This window comes from Heterocephalus glaber, unplaced genomic scaffold, assembly GCF_053883595.1.
Source record: "Heterocephalus glaber isolate CG9 unplaced genomic scaffold, H.glaber_assembly_v1.0 deba00000901, whole genome shotgun sequence".
Taxonomy (NCBI): Eukaryota; Metazoa; Chordata; class Mammalia; order Rodentia; family Bathyergidae; genus Heterocephalus; species Heterocephalus glaber.
The window spans coordinates 201,747-225,889 of NW_028258171.1; the positions used below are offsets into that span (position 1 = coordinate 201,747).

At 32.0% G+C, this 24,143-nt stretch overlaps 1 protein-coding gene across 12 annotated transcripts in view; it reads left to right on the forward strand.

Annotated features, from left to right (window-relative positions):
- The window catches only part of Mipol1 (mirror-image polydactyly 1), a 277,529-nt gene that overhangs the window by 201,535 nt on the left and 51,851 nt on the right, over positions 1 to 24,143 (forward strand). For 11 of the 12 annotated variants that reach the window (XM_087208007.1, XM_087208004.1, XM_087208005.1 and 8 more), the window contains one exon: positions 4,949 to 5,179. In XM_087208007.1, the coding sequence (XP_087064133.1) occupies positions 4,949 to 5,179 (231 nt within the window). Of the gene's footprint in view, positions 1 to 4,948; positions 5,180 to 7,551; positions 21,870 to 24,143 lie in introns of those variants that run through there. The other variant, XM_087208013.1, reaches the window with a different exon arrangement.

Consider the following 24,143-nt stretch of genomic DNA (forward strand, 5'->3'; position numbering starts at 1 on the left):
TTCTTCTATCTGGGTGTCACTCAGAATTATAGCCTATTGGAGCATAAGTTAATTTCCTCAAAATTAAGCGAGAAGGTCAAGTATTATTTGCTTGAAAGGCCTTAACAGATTAATTGATGCAGTAAACCAGGAAGTAAAAGCAGACACTGTCCTCTCAGAAAGACTGCACATACTTTCACCTTTCATACTTGCTTTGGTTTTATTTATTTTAATTTAGTAAAACAAGCTAAACCTGCCTTTTTTAAAAAAACAATGATTTAAGAATGTTATCAGTAAGTGAATAAAGGTTGAGAAAACTAGTTTACATCTCCTAATTTATGAAAAACTTGTAGAAACAGGCAACTGTTTTTCACTGAAGTATTTATAAAAAGTCTGAATGATGTGTAAGATTTTGTACAAAGTTAGATATGAATAATTTCTCTTAGAAATTATGTAAGTATGAATGCCTATTCTTGGCCAGATATTGCACTAGATATTTTCACACATGTAAGTTAGCTCATTTCATTCTTATATGAACTCATGAGACTTTTATCATTGTTTTAGAGTTGAGGAAATTAATATTCAGGGAGTAAAGTATTTCCCCAAAGGAGTCAGAGTGAATAACAAGACTCACATTTGAATCTATATGCTCTAAGTCCAACCCAACATCTTTTCATCTACTCCAAGTTCAATATCCTTGATGTACTGGACTGGATACTTCTTTGTTGTGAGGGTCTGTATTCTGGAGTAGAGGATATATAGTGGCATTTCTGGTCTCTATCAATTAAATGATAGTAGCATCATTCTGGTTATGACAACCAAAAATATCTCTGGATATTGTATAATGTCCTCTGAGGGACAGAAATACACCCAGTTAAGAACTACTTCTCTGTATTATGGTACCTTGCTTCTAAATTGTAATATTAAATGAATTCATTCAATTAAGCAACTTATATAGAACACAAATGATTAAGCAACTATAAAATATATGAAACATATAGAGAAGAGTAAGTGCATATATAGGATGATGAGTCAAATGATCTAATGTAAGGCATTGAGTAATACCTGATCATGAAGACAAAAGAGAAAATCAGGCAAAGTAGCATCAAAACTTGACAAATGGAAAAGTACTAGTTGGAAGACTAAGCTTAGTCCATGCATGACATTACAATTGGGAGAGAGAGAGTTCCACAGACAAGCTGAGGAGACAAGTAAGCAGATAAATTGAAAAGATCATAAATATCTTCAAGTAAAATATATAAATATAAGTGAGTAATAAGCCTGATAGGTTCCAAGCTGAAGAAGTACAAGGAGTCAGGGACTAGGAAGATAGGTCCAAAGACATGAGAAAGTAGACTAGGAGATATTGAAACTAAAACAAAAACGATTACAGAAAGGAAATTTTAGTCAGGCATTATGGCACAGTGCCTGTAATACAAGCACTGTAAGAGGCTGGGGCAAGAGGATCACAAGTTCAAGCCCAACCTGGGGAACTTGGGAATTTAGCAAAGGCCTGTCTCAATATTAGAAAATGAAAAAGGATGGGAATGTAACTCAGTGTTAAGGCCCTCGGTTCAATCCCCAGTGCAGAAAAAAAAATGTATTACATGGTATTTATTGGAGTACAGTAGTGCCCATTGAAGGGCGTTTTTCTACACTGACCTTTTATTGAAATTAATGTGATGAGCAATGTAGTATAAGAGATAATGTCTAGTCTTATTTGATGTGAATTATAAATATAATAATATGAAATATAACTAGAAATATTATATTACCTTCATAGTAATTAGAAATTGTTATCATCCTAGGTAAATATTGTGTGAGCCACACTATTACTTATGTTTGAATTTCTAAGAGTGATTCAGTGATTCTTCTGCTATTTTATTTTAACTTAAAACATATTCCCATATAATTTAAATACCCTTCAGTTATAATCCTGCTGATATGCCAGAAAATGTATCTGAAGATAAGTCACATTGGAAAGAGGCTAAATGTGATGATTCCCTGAAGAAAGCTAAACATTGGGCCTTAGGTGTCATCTAGGGAAGAAAGAGCATTCTCAGAGTGAAAACAGCACTAAATCCAAAAAATGGCCTTCCATGGTTATAGATTTATATATACTGGGAACATACTCTCCTTCACCTTTTTTCCTTTAGAAAACTTTCCTAAGAGTTGTGAATATTTTTGTCTATTCAAACTCTAGAGGAATATGTGCTTCTCATAAAATAAAATTGATTGATATAGGGCCAGGGATTTAGCTCAGTGGTTTCACCACCTGCTGCACAAGCACAAGGACCCAAGTTCAATCCCCGGTACCAAAAAAAAAAAAAATTGATTGATATAAATGTAGTATTAACATATTGTGAGTGGGAACTAAATCATTGTAAATTCTAAGGAGGAAAGAGTAAGAGATACTAACAAAGAGAAAGCATCAAAATTAGGAGTGTAGACTGGTGCAACCACTGTGGATATCAGTATGGAGATACGGCAAAGAACTGGGACTGGAAGTCCCATTTGACCCAGCTATTTCCCTCCTGGGTATCTTCCCCAAAGAATTAAAAGAATCATACCACAGTGATATATGTGTGCCCATGTTCATAGCAGCACAGTTTGTAATAGCTAAAACTTGGAAGCAGCCCGATTGCCCATCAGCTGGAGACTGGATAAAGAAAATGTGGTTTTTTATAAAATGGAGTACTACTCAGCCATAAAAAATGAGAAATTAGAGACATTTATTGCTAAATGGATGCACATTGAGGCAATACTCTTAAGTGAAATAAATAGGACACACATGTGTAAATACCTAATAGTTTCTCTAGTGTGAGAAACTGAAAGTGTAAATAAGGACTAAAAGGTAAAATAGATAATGTGAAATAGGAAGAAAAGGGGCAAAGGGGAAGGGGAAGTGGGAGGGGTAGGGGAAAGGAAAGAAGGGAATGGAATTTATATGAGAAAATGAAAAAAAGCAAAGTCTTTGTAAATAGGGATGGAAGGGTTGAAGGGAGGGCAGGGGAAGGGGGAAAAAATAAGAACCAAGAGAGATTATGTAAAGTTGCATATCTCCAATGATGAATGTCATTATATTGTACACCTAAAATGTACCAATAAAAGGATATACCAAAAAAAATTTAGATCTGAAGAGACACAAAAGTTTTCTGAGAAAGTGGTACTTTTGCTGTGTCTTACTGGATGACTAGGAGTTTGTCAGATCAAATCAGATGAAACAGCAATCCAAACAAATTCCTTAACCAGGCAAAAAGGCTGATGTACTTGAGAAACTGATAACTGGCTGACAAGTGAGTGGGTGGAAAGGCCAGATAATGCAGGGCTCTGTCTTCCAGGGCAAGTATATAGGAGTGACCAAACTAGGGGAGGAAGACTGTTCTGGCTCTGCTGGAGCCATGTGGTTGATTACATTTCTTACCTCTCTGTCTCAACTTCTTCATCAATAAGAAAAGAAATATTAATAGAACTTCTCAAACAGGTTGTTCTCAGGTTTAGTGAGTTAAAATATGTCATTTTTATTTTTAGAGATTTTTTAGTGCAATGAAATGCTATTGCAGGATTTTAAGTAACATTATCTACTTTCTTTTTGAAAAGTTCACTTCAGCTACTGTTCCTGTTTGAGAACATCTGATGGAAATTAAAAGGATCCCAAAGCATTTTGAACAATGAGTAGCTTTTTAAGAGCAAAGGGTCCAATCACCTGTCCATCTGCACATCACTCTAATTTTATATATAGTAAACAACTCACCAGAGTTCAGCAACAGTCTCTTTGCTTAGGGAATAAATTGAATTTTCAAATGATTTTGTTTGATTTATCACCTCTCCTTTTTTCATGTGCATTTTATTTCTATGTGACACCTACTCCAAAGTGAAAACACTGTAAAGGCTAATAGGTAACCTTAAAATAAATAATTATAACTTGAACAGTTTTAAATAAAGTAACAGACCAGATATAAGGCCCATCTAAAGTTCTCTGACTAGCTTTTTGCATCTTTAAGAATTATATTGCTTTCTTTCACATGATTAATCTGTATTATATGTAGGTTGTTGTACTTCAAGTCTCCAAACCCCATTTCCTTTGTATGCATATACTGAAATGATTTTATTTAATAAAAAAGAACATCTCCTATGTGGATTTTAAATTTCCCTTATTAAATATTTATATTTTCAAAATGTCTTTATTTAATTGAGTGAGGTGCTTGGAGCCATTTTGAAATAACCTCAGGTGGTAGGTGTAATGACATATCAAAGATTTGACCTTTAGCATTTTAGGATTCTATTTATCTGCATTTTCTTCTGCATTCATTTAGTCTTAATTTATATGCTATTTCTCTGTATGACTTAATAAGTGGATGTATTTGGCATAAGATTCATTAACCATAAAATATATATCTGAATACATATTATTTCTGTGCAATCTGACTAGTGGTTTTAACTTCATTATACTATCCCAACTGTGACAAGTAGAAAATTCTGTGTGAAAATACTGACCAGTCGGTTGGTATTTGCACAAACCTCATTCATTCTCATTAAGTGCTTAGCAGAATAGACCCTAGATCTCCTAAACTGATGCCCATTCTCTCACTTCCCACTTCTTTGCCGTTGGCTTATTATATTGTTTCATTTACCTAGAGATACTCTATTTTCCAATTCTCTGCTATTCCTTTAAAGAAAATTGAATGTAATATTTACATTGATATAATTAAATTTACATCTTGCAGTATCTTTCTGTGTGCTTTGGTAGCATAGATAATCATTTGTCTGGAGAGCTTTAAACCTACAAGCCAAGTTATGGAATAATTATCAATTATAATATTGATATAAATACTATTTTCATTTACCCATTAAGTATCTGTATTGATTTTTAGAAGTGGAAATTTCTAAATGGAGATTTGTATTAAATGAATCATTGATTGGTCAGCCTACCTTATTTATATTTAAATTATTTTGATATTTTTCTCAGTTTACACAAATCTTTATCTCAAGAAGAAAACCTAAAGGATCAGTTTAACCATACCCTTAGTACCTATGAAGAAGCTTTGAAAAACAGAGAGAACATTGTTTCCATCACTCAACAACAAAATGAGGAACTGGCTACCCAACTGCAGCAAGCTCTGACAGAGCGAGCAAACATGGAATTACAGCTTCAGCATGCAGTGGAAACCTCCCAGGTGGCCAATGAAAAAGTTCAGAAGTAAGTAAAATGATCTTGGATTATTTTTAAAACACAAAACAAAACACAAACCCTCTTCTTTTGAGAACTAAACATTATGTATGTAGTATCATTTGTACTGTTAATGGTTTAAGACAAAGGTAGATTAAACCAAATGAGCTTTTTTAGATTACAAATCATAATCCATGTTTGGGGTCAAAAATCATTTTCTTGGGAATAATTATTACTATTTAGGACAGGCTTTTTATTTAATAACAGATCTTCATCAGTTTATGGAGCCCATACTATTTAAATCCTTCCACTCACTCATATTAATAGGCAAAGTTATTTGCAAAAAGAAGAGGCAGTCAAGTTACCACCTGTACTCATTTAGGTTCATGATAATCCAGCTGGAATCAACTATGACCTTGCAATCTGAGACCTCTAAATCCATAGAATTCAGTACAGTGAAATTAATTTTCATGTGTTGCTCTTCTGAAGTATTCAGTACAGCTTTTTGAAATGCATAATTATATTTGTTTATTTTGAATGATCTTTTCATTTTTATTAAAATTTAAATAGAGCTGCATAATCAGTCATTCTTTATGCCAGCTAGCAGAATGTTAACAATTTACCAGGTGAAGGTGTCACTTGTTAATTGATGGAACTTGAACACTGTAGTGGAATTTTCTGAGGAAATTTTAATATAATAGAACTTGTCACTCTGACCTTCTTTATATATTGTTAACAGCACTACAGAATTCACAAAATCACCTTAAATTTTTAGTACATACCTTTTTCCATAATCTTTTTTTCTACTTTTATAGTATGAAGCAGTGCTCACTTCAATGTTTCTTACTTCCTCCTGCTTCTCATTTGAAAATAAATCACAACTTCCACAACATCTTTGAAATTATATTTCAATTAATAGCCCAAAGTCGGGTGAAACTGTAGTCAAAACCATTTTAAAACAGTTTACAGATTATGTATATTAATATCTACTACCAATGTACATTTAAACTCTTGCCCTATATAAATATTATACATTTTTAGGTTTAATGATTAGGTTAATATTCAGTCCTAAACTATGTAGTTATTCACAATGTACATTAACAGTCTAAGAGCCATGATGTACATAAATGTATTGCATTTCATTGTAAATCACAATCAGTAACCCTTGACAGTCAGGACCTGATTTAGCTCTATTTGCTCAAAGTCTATAAGTAATTACAAAGTTTTATTTATATGTAATCCTTTAATTTCTACATGTGACTAAAATTCTTTAAAACAGTAGCTCCCAGATGCCAATTTGGTTTTCCAAAAATAGAAATATTGTCAGCTTTTTATTTTTTTAATTTTATATCTCATCAACTATCACTATCATTTTGTAAAAACAAAGAACTTTTGTATACCAAAAAGTAGAATGAACATCACCTCAGATAATGCTTTAAATTGAGTATTTTAACAAACTTTGTGTATGTATATCATCCTTATTTTGCACATTTAATCCTAGACAGATGAAAACTTTTTAATGGAATGTCTCCGATCTGTTAATCAGATTTAATACAACAGCTATGTTATTTACAAGAGTTAAGTGTTAAATTAAAATGTTAAATCTTTTATTATGATTTCCAACAAGCCTAGATGAAATATGAGCAGGTTCCTTTTAAAGTTGAATTCATTATATTTCATTTTGAATTGCCATCATTTAGGCATAGTGTATCTTCATTACAGTGAAGGGGGCCATCAGTCTGTTTTATTTGGTTTAAGATGAAGATTATCCTCTGAAAAGAAACCAACTAATAAGATGATATTAATTTGTAAGATGATATTAATTTTCTCTCTACAATCCGAAATTACTGCTATTAATGAACATGTTGGAAAGTCTTTGAAAATATATCAGTATTCCAAGCATTTTAAAATTAAAACTAAAGAGATCTGACTTACCTCTTCCCTTTTGCAGCCAAATTTCTTGAATAACTAATTTTTAGTCACCATCACTAATTTTTCAATTCCCATTCATTCTTCTGCTACTTATTTTACTATAGCTGGTTCTTATGCTGAAATTGTTCTTTCCAAAATCGCCAGTAATTTCTAACTGCTATATCAGTGGTCCATTTTTAACCACATTTTTGTTTTACAACTTATATATGATCATGGTAAAAATGAAGAAACATGCTTCCATGTCTTTAGCAATATAGCATAATGGTTTAAAAGCTCAAGCTTTGGATTCACAATGAGTAGGTGTAAACTTGGACATTTTATTTTAAAACCTCGTGCTAATGTGAACAAAGATGCTCTTGCCTCATGATGTTTTATGAGAATAAGATGAAATAATACATGCAAAAGAAAAATGTATGTTACATATCCTCTTGTCATCTCTCTCCACATTGCACCACCTCATTCTTCAAAAGGACTCTGCCTTTTCAAGACTAATGCCTTTGCATACATCCAGCCCTCTGCTTGGAGCCTTTTGCCCCCTCTCCTATGAGAGTCAGTGCAGCATAGAGGACAGAAAACGGGCTGTGTAATCAAGTAAGAAAGTCCTGGTTTGAATGCCTGCTTCCCTCCTTATTTCCTGTGAGATTTGGAGCAAGTTACTTACCTTGTATGAGGAAAAGTCCCTCAGATAAGCTGAGACAGTAGTACTGACTTCAGAGACAGTGTTCTTGTGAAGAATAAATTTAATAACAGGTAAATGCCTAGTGCAGTGTCAGTTACTATTATAAGCTTTGTGTAAACTGTATTATTAGTATCATTGTATTCATTAGTATAGCAAGAACAGTTCAATTGCATTTTCTCTACAGTCTTCTCAATTTTCCTAGAAAGTAAAAGCATTCTTTTTGTGTGTATCTGTATATTTTGCTTTTTTAAAAACATGCATATGAGAAGGTTTTCCAGTCAGTAGCATGTTCACTTTGTTGAACCTTGTAGCCTGTTGCCATACCCAAAGATAGTTATTGTGCTATATTATTTATATGTTGATATATATTTGTTTCATTTATATGCCTTTCCTCCTTTGAGCATAGGAAACATGTCCTAAAAATTTATACGATACACTTTACCTATGAATGTACTTTATGAATGTTGTTTTGGAAACAGGGAGGGAGATGGAAAGCTTATATTCAGAGGTCTGGGAATTATAAAGATGCTAAGACATAACCATATGATCACTACTAAGGTTAGTAAGTGCACCAGTGACAAATGCAGTCAACTTTTATATGTATTCTATCATTTAATACTCTTCACCATTCCTTCTTGTTTTTTTTTTTTTTTTTGGTGCTGGGGATTGAACTCAGGTCCTTGAGCTTGCGAGACAGGTGGCAGAACCACTGAGCTAAATCCCCAGCCCCCATCACTCCTTCTTAATGCTTTTTCTGAGATTCTTTTCCTTGTACTACTTCTTTATTTCTATTCCATTTCTTTCAGGTATTATGGCTGCTGACTATCCCTGAATAATGATTGCTGTAAAGATTGCCTCTACATAATGTCCAGGAAATGTCATCCATTTTCATAGGCTTTAATCACTATTGCCCAAATAACTTCCAAATCTTTGAGTACTCATCTCTCCTCTGAGATCCAGTGTCATGTTCCCAAATTCTTTACATTTCCCTCTCTTGAAAGTAAAGTCTTCCTCATTCCCCTGTATTTTCTGTCTTAATTCAGTTCATGAACTTCAATAATTTTAACTCTGTCCCTGTTGCCTTTCTCCTTTTCACCTTTCACGTTTACTTTGGCACCAAATTCTGTTGTCTGTTGCCTAAACATCTCCTGATTCCCTACACCCATTCTCAGTAATTTATTGCATTTCCTCTGATCCTGATTATTCCTCATCTAGTCTGTCATAACAGCCATAAAGCTAGTTTGGCCACAATTAGTTCTCTCAGGTTTATCCTCTTCACTACCAGCAGAGTTAATCTTTCTAGCACAAAATCTGGATCATATTATTTTCTTCTTTAACATGACATATGAGGCCATCCCTGCCCTTCTCCCTTTGTTCTAGTATCGTTTTCTCCTACGATCCTTACCACACATCTTTGTACATGTTATTCCTTGTAAGAACATATCCCTACCTTTTAGTACATGGCCACACTTTTGTTATTCCCTAATGTCCAGCCCAAACATTACTCCTATAATGAAGCTTTAACTAGCTTCTACCAGTTCTTTTTTATATCCTTTTCTATTTTTTTCATAGTACTTAATCCATACTTTTAATAGAGGTCTTAGTCATCTAGGTGTTACAATTGTTTTGAATATATATTTCCTATCTACTCCTACTGTGTCCTAGATTTTCCAAGACATTAACATTTTTACTCACCTTCATATCCCCATCTCCTCCAAAAATCCAAGCAGATGCCTATTGTAAAGTAGGTACTTCATAAATACTTACAAACAAATGAACTAATATGACTTAATGAGTTAATACGATAATGAACTAAAGTAAAATCTGGTCCCTCAGGAATACATTGGAAAACTTTAGGTGTACTCAGATCTGCTTTATACCCTAGGTAAAACCTTTTTCTCCCAACCCACTACCCAAAGCGTTCATAGAAAAGCATGATTTCCTTTGTGGTCGGCCTGGCTCACCTCCCCTCACTGGGACCACCATGGACCTTCTCTCCTAGGAACTGGGATCTCTTATTTCCTCGTGACCAGATTTTAACCCTGTTCTAGTCACCACTTCATAAAGTTTAATTACATATGAGACATGAAACTTTTAGCAATAGTGGAGAAAGACTATATACTATTACTAATTGTAGAATTTCAAGTTTGTATCTTGTTTTTTATTCATGAAATTATTTGTTTTCTCAAGTATTTTTAACATATAGGAGTATTCCTGGAAAAAAAGAGTTGTGCAGAATTACCATCCATAATTTGGCCTGGACATAATTGTAGAGTAAAAGTCAGTGAATGCCAGAACTCATTTGCCCAAAAATAGTTCTTGGCTCAACTGTCATAAAATGTGAAATTTCACCAGTAAAAATCAATTCCTTTGGGTTAAGCACTATATATTTCTTTTAACTTTGGTTAACTTCTTTTTTTTAAAATGAGTATGTTTTTAGAAGAATAGCACATCGCGATTGACTTGTAGCTTTTTTTTCTGATACTTGGTTTTGGACAGAGGAGTCCTGTAGAGATACAGGAAACCAAATAAAAGGTTAAAAAACACAGAAACTTTGTAGGGAAAACTTATCTCTATAGTAGCTTTTCTAAGGACCATCTCTAATCCCCATTTAACAAAGAGAAAGCTGGCATACTAATTCATTAAATGAATGTTTTTATCATCATGAGAGATTTAAAACTCAATAATGCTTTATACTATATACTATTTTCCATCTAAGTATGCTTCTTGTGGCCTAAAACAAAAGTTCCAGAAAATTTTTTAAAATACATTTTCCTATGCTTAGCATGCCTATGCTACATATAGTTATACTTAAAATAAAAGCAATTACAGCCATGCTTGTAAGATTAAAAAATCTCTTGCAGACCTAGAGTTTACGTTGACATAATTTTTATCACATATCATCTGTATTGTAGGCCAGATTTACAGGGATCAGATTCAAATTTCCTCATAAACTATAAGTATATAATGAATAAATCAGACATATAGATGTAGAAAATTATAAATTTTAAACATTTATGAGCAAAAACTTGTCAACTCTTCAGAAATTCCTCCTTGTGTCTATACTTTTCAAAAAAAAAATCAGTTCCTTAAAATTTGCATGAGTTCTCATTTAAAATTTTATAAGCTAATTAAAATATCAAATATCAAGATGAAACATTTCAATTGATAGATTTTCAAAGTAGTAAATAGTCTTTTGAAATACAGAGCATCCTGCGTCTTTTTTAGTGATATTGACAGAGGTGGGAGGAGAACTCATACAGCTAGCAAAGTTTTTCCCGCCTCTTGGCCAAATACTGATTTCTATGAAAAAGTTGATATTACAAAGAAATTGTGAATTCTCAGGCCAATTTCCCTGCTGATGAGTAAGAACTGACTATCGTTCCTTTCCAAGTGTCAGGGGAGTCACTGCAGTACCCCTCAAGGGTTCTTAGTGCAGAGCAAACATACTTTCCACAAACTCAGCTGCTTAATCTGTTTGCAGGTTGAATTATAAAACAGGATAGATGACTCTGCATGCTAGGAACACAGTTTCTTGATTAAAAAATAAAAAGCTTACTATTTTCATCAAAAGACTCTGATAGACTTTTTAGTTTTATTGCTAGCTCCAGAATCTGACTTTAACTATAAGGAAAATTAATTATGCTAAAATATTCTTAAGGAGCTTAATATGAAAAGCCTCTGTGATGTTTTTAGAATTATACCACCTTTTCAATAAAATTTTTCTGCTTCTTGTCAACTTTACCTGTGATTTTTCCCTAGAAAATCTTGGTAGTACTATGTTATTTATAAGGCAACATTCAGCATGTCTGAACATTGTAAATACTTTGTAGATTAAGTAATCAAGAAAAAGTTTCAAAAACTCTCAACTCAGCATAAGCTAAAAATCGATATTTAACAATATTTAAATTGATTCATTAGTATTAAGTGAGAGGCCTTAAAACATTTCTGAAATTTTTCTTCAAAATGTTTTTTATGTTTGAGATTTGAAGGTTCTGTGAAATATGATACATATCTCAGTAAATAATACGTCAAATATTTATTTGTGATAGTTTATTTACAACCATCCATTTTGAAAAGCGTCTTCTAAACCCAGATTTAATTAGATATAGCTTAATTGTCATTTACATGTGGAAGATAGACTCAGATGACTCTTAAGCAATCATTGTAAAATGTACAGCATCTATACATGATTAATTTCTATTTTTGGACACATGATATGCTTTTTTAAATACAATATTCTAGAGTTGTGAATCAAACATTTTCAAATATCTGGATTACATAGTTTACTGATAAAATCCAAATCTTGTACTCTGTCAAACAAGTATATATTTTATGAAAACTATCAGTTCTATTAGATATTTGTACAGGATCACTTTTCTCATTCATCAACTACTTAAAGTAGGTTTTTTGGAGCTACTTTTATTATACACTGAGATACCTACCATGTTTGACAGATATAATCATATTTACTTATTTATAAAACTAAAGAATTTGGGCTTATAGTTTAACCTTTGGGAAATGTCTCACTTTGACATGAAGAAGAAACATAGTTTTTGATTGTATGGCTCACTCCTTATACCAGGGAAGGATTAATGTAGGATTATTAGGATAGAAGCCTAACTCAGAATTTTAGAGATTCCAGTAGAGCAGAAAGTGAAGGATCCAGGATAATGAAGAAAATGAGCTCTCTAAATCTTAGATTCTGTACTTTCCCTGATAAATTAGATTCCTAATTATGATTAGCTTTACAGAAATAATAAAAACAAGAATGAAAGTAGGAGCTAAAAACTTAATGTGATTTCTTATATTTAATATTCATTTCAGAAGCTGTCTTCTAGTAGATAAACTGTAGGTGGGCTATATATTTCTGCACACTAAGACAAATGAACATATTTCAGGCAGGCACAATAGAGAGGAATAAAAGAAAAAGAACAAAAGACTAAAAGATATATAATCCATAATCTTTTGGTTTAAACCTAAATTATGGGACTTTTTGTTCCTTTTTTTTGTTGTTTTTCTTATTAATCCTAGTACTACAGTGATTAAAAGTCAGACAGAGTTCCTGTCATTTTAGGGAAATTATACAATCCACTTACAATGATCACACATAGTTTGACTAGAATTTGATAAGCTAAAAAAGCGAGAGTTCTTATACCTCAGAGAAATTCAAATATGATTGTCATGTGCTTGTATAAATTCCTGAGAACTGATATATAATCTAACAAGTATCTTTTTCCTTGGTTCTATTAGTTGCAATCAAAATCCTTTTTATTGTTTAACTCCTAACAGACTGTATAGCTCCTGGGTACTTCTATAAAAACAGAACTTGTCCATTTGAAGTTCAGCTTCAAAGTAGATTAAAAAATAAAATATATAAAGTGATTTGAACTCCCTAGGAAAGGTTACTTAATGACACTAATCACTAATATATTTAAAATATTTTAGTAGTAAAAATTAGATTTTTAGAAATTTCCATCATTTCTGATTCAATGTTGCTCAACCTCAGTATACTTAATATAATGTTTGCTATAATATATATAGGTACTTGATATAACTAACTCAGAACTTCTCCCTTTGCTTTCTCTATTCTTAAACACATAGATTAGATATAATGTATCTATTTGTTAATATAGGAAATATATACCTTTTATACAAATGAGAGTCTTTGCTTATTTTAAATCCTCAGTATAGTCCTCTAAAATCTGATGCACGCACTTGTATAATTTATCTAAACACAGAGTAAGTCCAAACTCCTTGTGAGGTCCAGTTTTTATTCCCAAAGTATAATTAGAAAAAATCTCGGTTGAACACAAAAAGAAGTAAAAATACAAATTTAACTTGGATTCTAAAATTCCATGATTGATTATTTCTACCCACTAAGTCAGGGACTTGCACTTGTGTATATTTGGCCCTCAGTAAATATATAGAATGGAAAAAAATCTTGCTTGTCTCAGTGTAACTTTGACCATGAAATCAAAAACGCTGTCCATATATATATATATGTATATTCATTTTGAATCATTTACACTTAAAGGGAAAATATTCTATAACAATATTGCATACAATAGCAGCTAAAATGTTATCTTCCTTCTTCCTTATATTGTTTTATATTCTTAAATTCTACAGAGGCAGTTTCTCCTTTCAGTTCTTTAACCTAAGTATAATGAAAAAGCATTTATGCTATTGAAGATTGTTTTGTCAGACTGACTATAAATAAAAAAGATTCCCAAAGGTACATAGCAAATGATATTTCAGAACTTACTAATTTTAGTTGATTTGACATTTACACCATACAAATTAATAGTTCATTGAACATCATCATCAGTTTACTTTTCCCTTTGTCACATACAATAGAATCCTAAAAGCAGGTGTAAACATATGTTATTTCTTTTTATGTTAACCATCTGCCATATGAAAAGCTATATAAATGGTAAATATAACACAAAAATAGTATCTTGAAACATCTTCCTTGTAATCTGCCTTCTGAGCTGATTTATGTGTATTTCACATCAGCCTTCCAAGTTCTATAGTACTGACTCACAGAGGGCCTAATCTTTCCCAGAATGATGGGAGTAGCACAGTTCAAGAACAAGAATGAGACTCTGTATAATCACACCACAATGTGAGGTGACCCTAAGAAAGAGAAGTGACCAGATACACATATGGGTTTTAGGAAGACTTTCTGATGCTCTTTTTTAACACAGCTGTGAGAAGAATGTGGCTAAGACCCAGTAGTCATTCTTGAGTAGAGCTGGCAAAGGAAACCATGAGGAGAGGAGAATTTAACACATGGGTGTAAGGGAGTAGGGCTTCATTGATGCGATCTGAGGGGAATGCCTAATGACTGGAAGAATCAAACTTGGCAATGAAAACACAAAGCTCTTTTCATCAGTTCAAACACAGACTCTAAAGCTGCAGATGGTCACCTCCAGCCTTGTCTATTCAGTGCAGGGTTTTATAAAATGGCACTTTGGTGAATACTAATAGATCAAAACAAAGATTTAATAATGTAAAGATGTGGTGTTCATTTTTAAATGAGTATACAGGTCAGTGTCTCAGAAAAGGATAAAAAGAGTACCTCTTATTTGTGGGTCTAAAGTCTTTTTGTTATTTTTCAACTTCAAAAATAAATGACATCTTTAACATACAGATTGTGCTTTGTGGTGAACAGTTTACATTATGAATAAAAGACCAAAATCAGGCTTATATTTATGCTTACTGATTTCATTGCTTCTGTTTGAGGACTCTCAATTTATAATGTTTGTTAATGTCATACTTTAATATTTTCTTGAAGCTCATATGATAGGATGAATATATCCTTGTTATTCTCAAGAATGAGTCAATCTAATTAAAAATTTAGATTAAGCATTTTATATGTGGAATAAAACTTTTTCTTACCTTTTCAAGGAATATAAGGAGACATTGTTTATTATAAAAGAAGGCTTTGAACTTTACTCCAGTCTTAAAATTATATTCTGCTACTTTTCATTTGATTTTCTAAAATCTTAGAATTGTTTATATATTAAAGGATAATTCACTTCATTTATCATGGTACTTATGTTTATATAACTTATTTCAAATTTTAATTATTTCAAAATTAAATGTGGCATATTTTTCCAAAATCAATCTTATTATTAGAATTGGTTAAATAGTTTGTAAAATTCTTAAGCTAAACCCAAACAAATAAAGCTTTATCCAAAATAAAATATGAACTTAACTCAATAATACCTTTCTTATTTCTGCTATTTGTGAAGTAAATATAATGCCTAAGTCTGTATTTCTAATGCTTTTATCTAGCTAGTTACATTAGCATATAATAAATTGAAACATTAGAATTGCAAGTTCAAAGAGAGGCAACTTATTATCTAGTAAAAATATCAGTGAACTAACAGATCCTATGGTAGTCCTTAGGTACATATAAATCATTAAGTTGTGTTTCCTCCCAGTCTGGAAGACGGAGCTGATCTTGCTCTCTCTACTTTGAAACATGGATGTAAGGATCAAATGAAATGCAAATGCACAAAAGTGCTTTGAAACATATAATGTGCCCTATAAATGTAAATCATTGAATGTCTTCTACTTATACACTTTAAATTTAAAAATTATAACTACCTCTCCAGAATTAAAAATAGTAATGGAAAAATAATATTTTAGTCTCATAAATAATGTAAGTAGTGTGTAACTTTTGAAAGAAGAGAATTTTACAATAGATCTCAAAAATTGGAAGTAAAGATGGTTCTGTGTATTCTCATACATTACCAGTGGGAATGTAAGATAGTAAAACAACTAGACAGAGAATTTGCCAATATCTAACAAGATTACATTTATCCTCTGAGGAAGATCACTTCTAGAGATCAATTCTGATAATATGCTTTCATGAATATCAAATAGCATAAAAATTGTATTATTTTAATAGCAAATAAAATTAATCCAAATGATAAAGTAGCCATAGAAACTAGTGTTCATTCACATAAGATAATACAACTATAAAAAAGAATAAGAAAGATGTCTCAAAGTTGATATTGAAAATTGCTAACTGGAAAAAAATCAATTACATGGGCTACTGAAAAATAAAAATAAAGACAATAGGAAGAATAAACCAGAAACTAATGAAAATGGTTACCTTTGGAGGTGGTGGGAAGGAGTTACAGGCAGAGGACAGAAGTGCAACTTTTGAAATTATGACTTTTTGTGTACTTTTGACTTTTGAATGTACATGTTTTAAATATTATGAAATTTAAAACATGAAAAGCAAGACAGAAAAGTGAGTACACATAAAAATAAATATAGCTAATTGTATTTCAAATTCATGAGATACTTGCAGAGAGAAAATAATTCAGGTGGATGATTTGTTTTGTTTTGTTTTGCAATACTAGGAACTGAACCCAGTCCCTTGCACATCTTTGGCAAGCACACCACCATTGAGCTACATCCCCAATCCTTTTTAAGTTTTATCTTGAGACAGGGTCTTTCTAAGTTGCTAGACTGGCCTTGAATTTACAGTGCTACTGCCCCAGCCTCCCACAGTGCTACTGCCCCTGTAATTACAGGCATGTGCCACCATGCCTAGCTAAAGTATCTTTTGATCATCATACTCTGTATATCCTTAATGTCATATACTCTAAGCACAAAAAGAAATGCAAAGAAATCTTAAATTTTGCAGTGTTGTTCATAATTGATAGTACTATTGTTATCAACATCTTGAAACAAATATAGATATAGATATACAGATATAGAAGGGTTGGGAAAAATAAATATTAGGACCAAGATTTTCACTATAAAATAAATGGAATTAGGAAAAGAAACGTTAATATTAAATTTGAACTGGAATTATCAGTAATGAACTAATGATTTTAAATATTATTTTTTTTCTTACCTCTGCCTGCCCAAAGGGCCTTACAACAATGGACACATGTAGTATCCAGATTTTAGTTTCTAAAAACCACTTCCTATTAAAAGATACTGAAGCTCCTAGGTCTGAGTCATGGAAAGTATAAACTTAATCTGCAGTATCACTTTGTGCCAGAGAGCAAGAAAGTGCTTACAGTAGTCGTGGAAATATGGGCTTATGTTGAAAAGGACACAGGAGTAAGCTTGAAAAGCTTAGGACAATTTGTGCATCATGGAAAAAATGATTTGAGTATAGAATGTTAAACTCTTAAATCTTAGAGTTTGTTTAGAGAAACTAAAACAGAGAGATGAAAGGCAGAGAGGATAAAAACTTTTGTACAGAAGAATGTCAGTTATTAAATGCTGATAGAATGACAGAATTAAAAAATTACTACCTGATCTCCTAGTGCAATTAATTCAAACAAAGACCATCAACCATCCATATGATTAGTTAAAAGAAGTAACTGTGGCAGTGGAATCAGTCAGACTAAATAGTTCCTGAAAACTTACAGACACTAAGGAGTTTAGTGCTTAAAAATTAGAATAGTCTTAAACATGGAAATTTAGGGTATCAAGTGCCTTTGAACAATATTTATTATTAAAATTTACACTGAAAATTTTTTGACTCAAATATTCTATGCTTATGTAAATGATAGCAGATATACTTAAACCACCAACCTTTTATCAAAATTCATCTTTCAAAGAAACTTTCCTTATTTAATATGTTGGTATTTTATCATGGTGTTTCAATTAATTTTAATGTTTAAAATTTTAATTAAAAGGACATATGGAAAAAGGATCAAAATATGCTATATACATATGAAAATGTCACAGTGAAGCCCAATATTCTGTATAATTATATGCACTAATAAAAGAAAAAAGCTTGCATGTTTAAAATATATATATTTCACTAAAATACTATTTTTATTAGAGAGGTTTTTATGCCCCCTTAAATTTTAACTTAAGATGAGCACCTCATTCACTTCATACTAGTTCTACCCCTAAATAATGTATAAAAGAAGCAGCTAAAGGCAAAAAATGAGACTCTTAATTTGTCTTCACTCAATAATATTAATGAATGATAACTTTTTAAGTTGTCCTACCTATTTATGATTTCTGTTGAATGATATTTAATGTTCAGGGATATAAAGGTATGAATCTAAATAATTATAGTCCTTCCCATCATGTAGAATTTTGCCAGGCTTTTACTTATATGTTGTCCAGAAAGCCTACCACTACCTAAATTTCTCTTTCTTTTATGTTCAGTATCTGCATAACTTTTTTGAACTATTGCTTTGTCTTTATTACAAATATCTTTCATATTCTGTGTAGGTCATACTATATCAGTAGAAGGATCCTAATTGCATTATAGACCCTAAATGTTTATTTCAATTTGAGAATATATAGTGCCTATGAATCAAAACTAAATCAAGTGGAGAAAATGACTGTCACCATGCCAGCTTAATAAGTTGAATATTACTTTTACTTTGTAGTCTGATGGCTTAGTCTGAAATTTGAAGTTGCATTGATACTTTATCTCTACTAGTCTCCCAAAGGATGTTGCCAGTCTTTTGAATTAAACTTGAATAAGGTTGACTTGTATTCCCTGTTAATCAAAATTTGAAATGTTGACATTAGAAAATTTCATTCAGTGCTAATTATATATGACTTTTATGAAAGTTAGGAAGGAAAGAATCCTACATTTTAAAGTTTAGTATCAGCCTAAAGCCCTATGAAAACAATAGTGAGTAGCTTAATAAGCCATCTTAATAAGATACCTTAATAAAACTAACCAGTTATTCTAGCTTGCTGCATTTCACTTGGCAGTATAAAAATCAGTGACTCACTTCCTCCATCATTAATTGAAACTTTTCTGGGTTTAAAATGATCAAAAATCTTAGCAATGTTATAGCAATATTTCTCAGCCTATCTTGACTCTTGAATCTCTTTAATAGAAATATATATTCTCTAGGTAGTATTTTAAACATTCTTTTTGTATTGGTATAAGAAAAGTTAATTTACATTGGTTGCTTTATAAATTTTATTTAAACACAATCTTTAATATTCATAGTACATAATGTCACATGCTGTTTGTCTTCAGCTATATAAGAGAAGACATTAAAATTTGTTAAATTTTATAATAGTATATTAAGTTTGATTTAGAGACTTAATATAAGTAAAAAAGTAGATTAAAATTTAGTACCATGTTATGCCATTAAATAATGCTGATGAGATAATATTTGGAATTCTTAACATTTTACTCTTAAAATGAAATAATAAAAAATTTTCTGCCTCCATTTGCTAGAATATTTCCTCAGTGCATTATGAGTGTTTTGGTCTTTATTCCAATATTATATGGAAACCTAAATTAAATACCATTATCTCAATATTTTTTCTTTTTGTTTTTTAAGTAACATTTACTTAATAGACAACCTGAGTAGTTTGATCAAATGACCACAATTTATAGATCTGGTGAAAAGAATCTTAAAGTGAATTTTGAATTTGCACATTTATTTTTATATTCTTCATTAATTTGTGTTCAACATCAGTGTACTTTGTTTCCTCTGAGTATTCAGTGGTCCATTAGAAATGGATATTAAACAAGTTACAAGTGATAAAGAAAAACATTATGCCCCAAAATAAAATTCTGACCCGCTATATTCTGCTGATGATAGATAGACAAAATAAGAGACTGAGTCATAAAGCATACTCTGATCTTTGTTTAAACCCTACTTTGCTCATTTGCCTTCAGTCAGAAGTCATCAAACGATTGCATTTTAAAAGTTGAAAAAGTCAAATGATAATTGTATTCTTTCACTTCAGAAATAGAACTGAACAGATAACATCACATTTGGCTAAATTATCTATGAATTTTTAAATTACATGCTTTAAAAATAATGCTTTAGAGAATTTTATTATGTAATTTTACACAATCTTTTATTTGTGTCAGTTTTAACACATTTTGAAACCCATGTTGCTTGAAAATAACTTATTTAAAATCTAAAAAAAGTGTTTTAAAAATTTTTTACTTACTAACACAAAAGCCTGTAAATACATATGAAAGTCAAATAAATTCCCTGAATTCATTAAATCAAGATTGAAGTTACTGATTGAAAGGAATAGTTTACTGGGAAAAAAAATTTGTGCCATATGTTATTAAATTAGTGTTAAAGATTACTTTACATATCTTCAGATAAGAAAACATTTTCTAAAAAAGAAATTTAATAGTTTACTATGGAATAATTGACTGATTATTTGAAGAAACGTTTTTCTTATCATGGACAAACAACAAGTCTGAAACCTAATAATTTGTGCTTCTGGACTTACTAAATGTTAGTCATTGCTAGTCCAGTTTATACCATTTACCTTTCTTATGCCAACATTCTGATTTTGCCTTGAACTGTTGTATCACTTGCTGTTACATGATACTAGCCTCAAACCTAGCTTTTCCAATTTACTTATTATGCTTAGTATATTCTGTAACAGACAAATCAATAAGGCCTTATTGTAATGTACAAACTTCCATTTCTGTAAAGCAGCAATAAGCAAACTGTAAGTGAACACATGAATCCAAAAAATGTATGTTGTGATTATATTGCCTCTGAAAACATTTGACTTTCATAGAATACATTGTCTATTGTGTAGCATAAATTGGTTGTAGCATTGCTCATAATTTTTTGAATAATGAATATCCAGTGAATAGTAAAACAATAAAAATGTTTATTTCCTGAGAATACGTTTTAAACAGTTATTCTGGAGAGCTACACGTTAGTGACAAGTTAATAGGAATCATTTCTTACATAGTGAGTGAAACTGGGGCCTGTTAATAAAATTTTTATTCATAGTGATTGAATTCTTTATTGATTTCATACATTGCCTGTATCATATTATGATAGCAAAAATAACCTTTAAAACTTTTAAGTGTCACTAAGTAAGAATATAAGCAAAATCTCCACACAGATTTGGTAAATATGTTTACAACAGAATAAGATACATGCATCAAAATTGATCCCCAGTACCAAACAACCACAAAAAAAGACACATGCATCAAAGATTTGCATTAGCAGTTACTGTTTGCTCATTGTAAAATAATTCCTGCTTGGCAGCCCACTTGAGTCTCCTCCTGTCTCTGAAGCTATTTCTGTTCCCCAATAAACCTTTCCTACTCTTAACACAATTCCTGCTTAATGAACATGCTTCATTACTCATTAGAATTTGACTTTTTCTTAAATAGCTAACCTATCTGACTAATGTATCTTTAATGAGACCATGCTTTCAAAAACTAAGTATCAGCTTACCTTTGATATTCCTTTCCTGATAGATTTTATCACTTTCAAAAATACCTTATTTGATTACTAGACAGTAATTGTTTATGTTTATAACTGTTTGATCTAGGTATCCTTATTAGTTACTGTGAAGTGAAAAATCTGAATACAAATTATTATAGATAGGTTGGGTGAGAAAGGTATAATAGCTATGCCAAATATGAATATTAGGGGCTGGGGATTTGGCTCAGTGGTTCCACCACCTGCTGCGCAAGCAGAAGGATCCGAGTTCGATCCCCGGCACCAAAAAAATCCAGCTACAACTATGAATATTAAGGGTTTTTTTCAGATCTCAAAGACAAATGTATTTTATTCTCAAGAAGATACAATGGCAGATTCCTAAAGGATGAAAGAAAGACCTGTGCACATTTACCACAAGCCATAATTTAAGTATTTTCCTAATTATAACTGCAGTAGTAGGCTACATTCCATTTTATTCCTGTCTTTATTCAACAAACATTTTTTAAATACCTACTATGTGTCAAGCACTGTGGTAGACACTGATGAGCAAAATGACTGTACCTAGGCTTCATGAAGAAGCAGTTTTTCAGGAGAGATAAAATATCCATACAAACAAGGATAACATAAATTATGTTTAACATGATGAAGAAAAACTTACAGGAGTTACAGAAAAGTATAACAAGGGTATACAGTTTATAGTAGGGGAAGAGATTTTTTATATTACTGAGTCCAGTAATATAAATCGTTATTATATAGGAGAAAAATCCTTCCATATGGACCTCCCATAAGCTAAGCAATGAACCTGGCTTATTGGAAAAACTGAAGACAATCTTTGTAGAAAAATGAGAGCAGCTCATAGCAAAAAAAGAGAACAAAATGGTATGCAGATTTCGTCAGATCTTACGGAACCATTTATCCTGTGATAAGGTTTTCATGTTATTTTGTACTTCTTTACTGAGGATTAAACCTAAGGCCTTGCACCTATTACAAAACACTCTACTTCGGCTACATCCCCAACCCATTTAAAATTTAATTTTGGAAGTGGGTCTTGCTAAGTTGCCCAGACTGGCCTCAAATTTGTGATCTTACTACCCCTGCCTCCTGAGTAGCTGGGGTTTTAGGTGTGTGCCACCAGAAGCACCTGTTCTCCACTTTTTATCTTATGTGCAATGGAATTTCTTGATGGGTTTTTATCAGGGAACATATGCTGATTTATGTCTATGAAAGATTAACTCTGACTGCTGGATAGAGGATAATTACAATGGGATGAGCATGAATCAGAAAGACCTACTCAGAAGCTGTACCCCTGGTGAGGGAAACTGTGATGACTTGGATCAGGGATGTCATTGGCGATGGAAAGAAGTGGTGAGACTTGAGAGGTATTTGAGTGGAAGAGTTCCTACATTGATGTACAGTGTCAAATAGAGGTCCCAGATACCTGTTTTACATAACCTGATAGATAGAGACACCATTTATTGAGGTGGGGAAGATTAGAGGAAGAACAGAGTTAAAATGAAATAATGTTTTCAACAGGTTGAATCTAAATAGTATGTAAGACATCTAAGGGCGTCCCCTTGATATATTAGATTCTCAATTATCTGTTAAATTTATAACAAATAATCCTTCAGAATTCTTAACAGGGTCACTTACAAAAATATTTGAGATTTATGGTAACATATTTATTGTAAACATTTCAGTGAAAAGAGGATAAAGCTTCAATTCTCTTGCCTGATAACCTTACCATTAGACTACATGAAGATGCCCGATGATATTCTGTGATGTGTTTGATGTTGACAATACATGGGATGGACTCAGTATTTTCTTTCTTTTTCTTTTTTTTTTGGTACCAGGGATCGAACTCGGGTTCTTGAGCTTGCGCAGCAGGCAGCGAAACCACAGAGCTAAATCCCCGGCCCTCGACTCAGTATTTAGTAAATCTATTTTTCTTTCCAATAGATCATTTTTACCGAAAAGTTTTCATTGGATCATTGTGCCAGAATTCAGTGTAGATTTTAAAACTGTTACACTTAGATGTCAATTATTTTTGTGCCAGAATCTTCTTTGCCATATGTATTTCCTACTAATAATGAACTTGTATTATAATGAAAGATATAAAGGATGCATTTTAAGCAGACAAGTATATAATTTGAGACTATAATTTTATATTTTCAAGGTAAAAATGTTTTGCTTTTAAGTTTATATTAGTTTTGTTATTTATTGCTGTATAACAAATTACCTCAAAAATAATGGATTTAAAACATTTTTAAACATTTTATTTCACAGCTTCTATGGGTCAGAAATCTCAGTGCAGCTTAGCTGAATCCTCTGGCTCTTGAGCCTTTCACTGAGGCTGCAGTCATCTCCGGGAAGATTTGCTTTGTAGGTGACTCGCATGACTGTTGTCAGAATTTAGTTCCTGACAGGCTTTCAGGCTAAGGCTTCATGCCCTCACAGCCTCCTCTGGTTCTTTGCTGTGTGGTCCTCTTACAACACAATGCTGGCTTAATCAGAATAAATAAAGGCGTAAGAGTGCTAAGCATGGTGTCACATGCCTATAATCCCTACCAGCACTCTGGGGGGTGAGGCAAGAGAATCTCAAGTTCAAGCTTCACCTAGGGCAATTTAGTGACTTACAAAGACCCTGTCTCAAAATGAAAAGGGGCTGGAGATGTACCTTAGTCCAAAGATGGGTTTAATCCCCAGT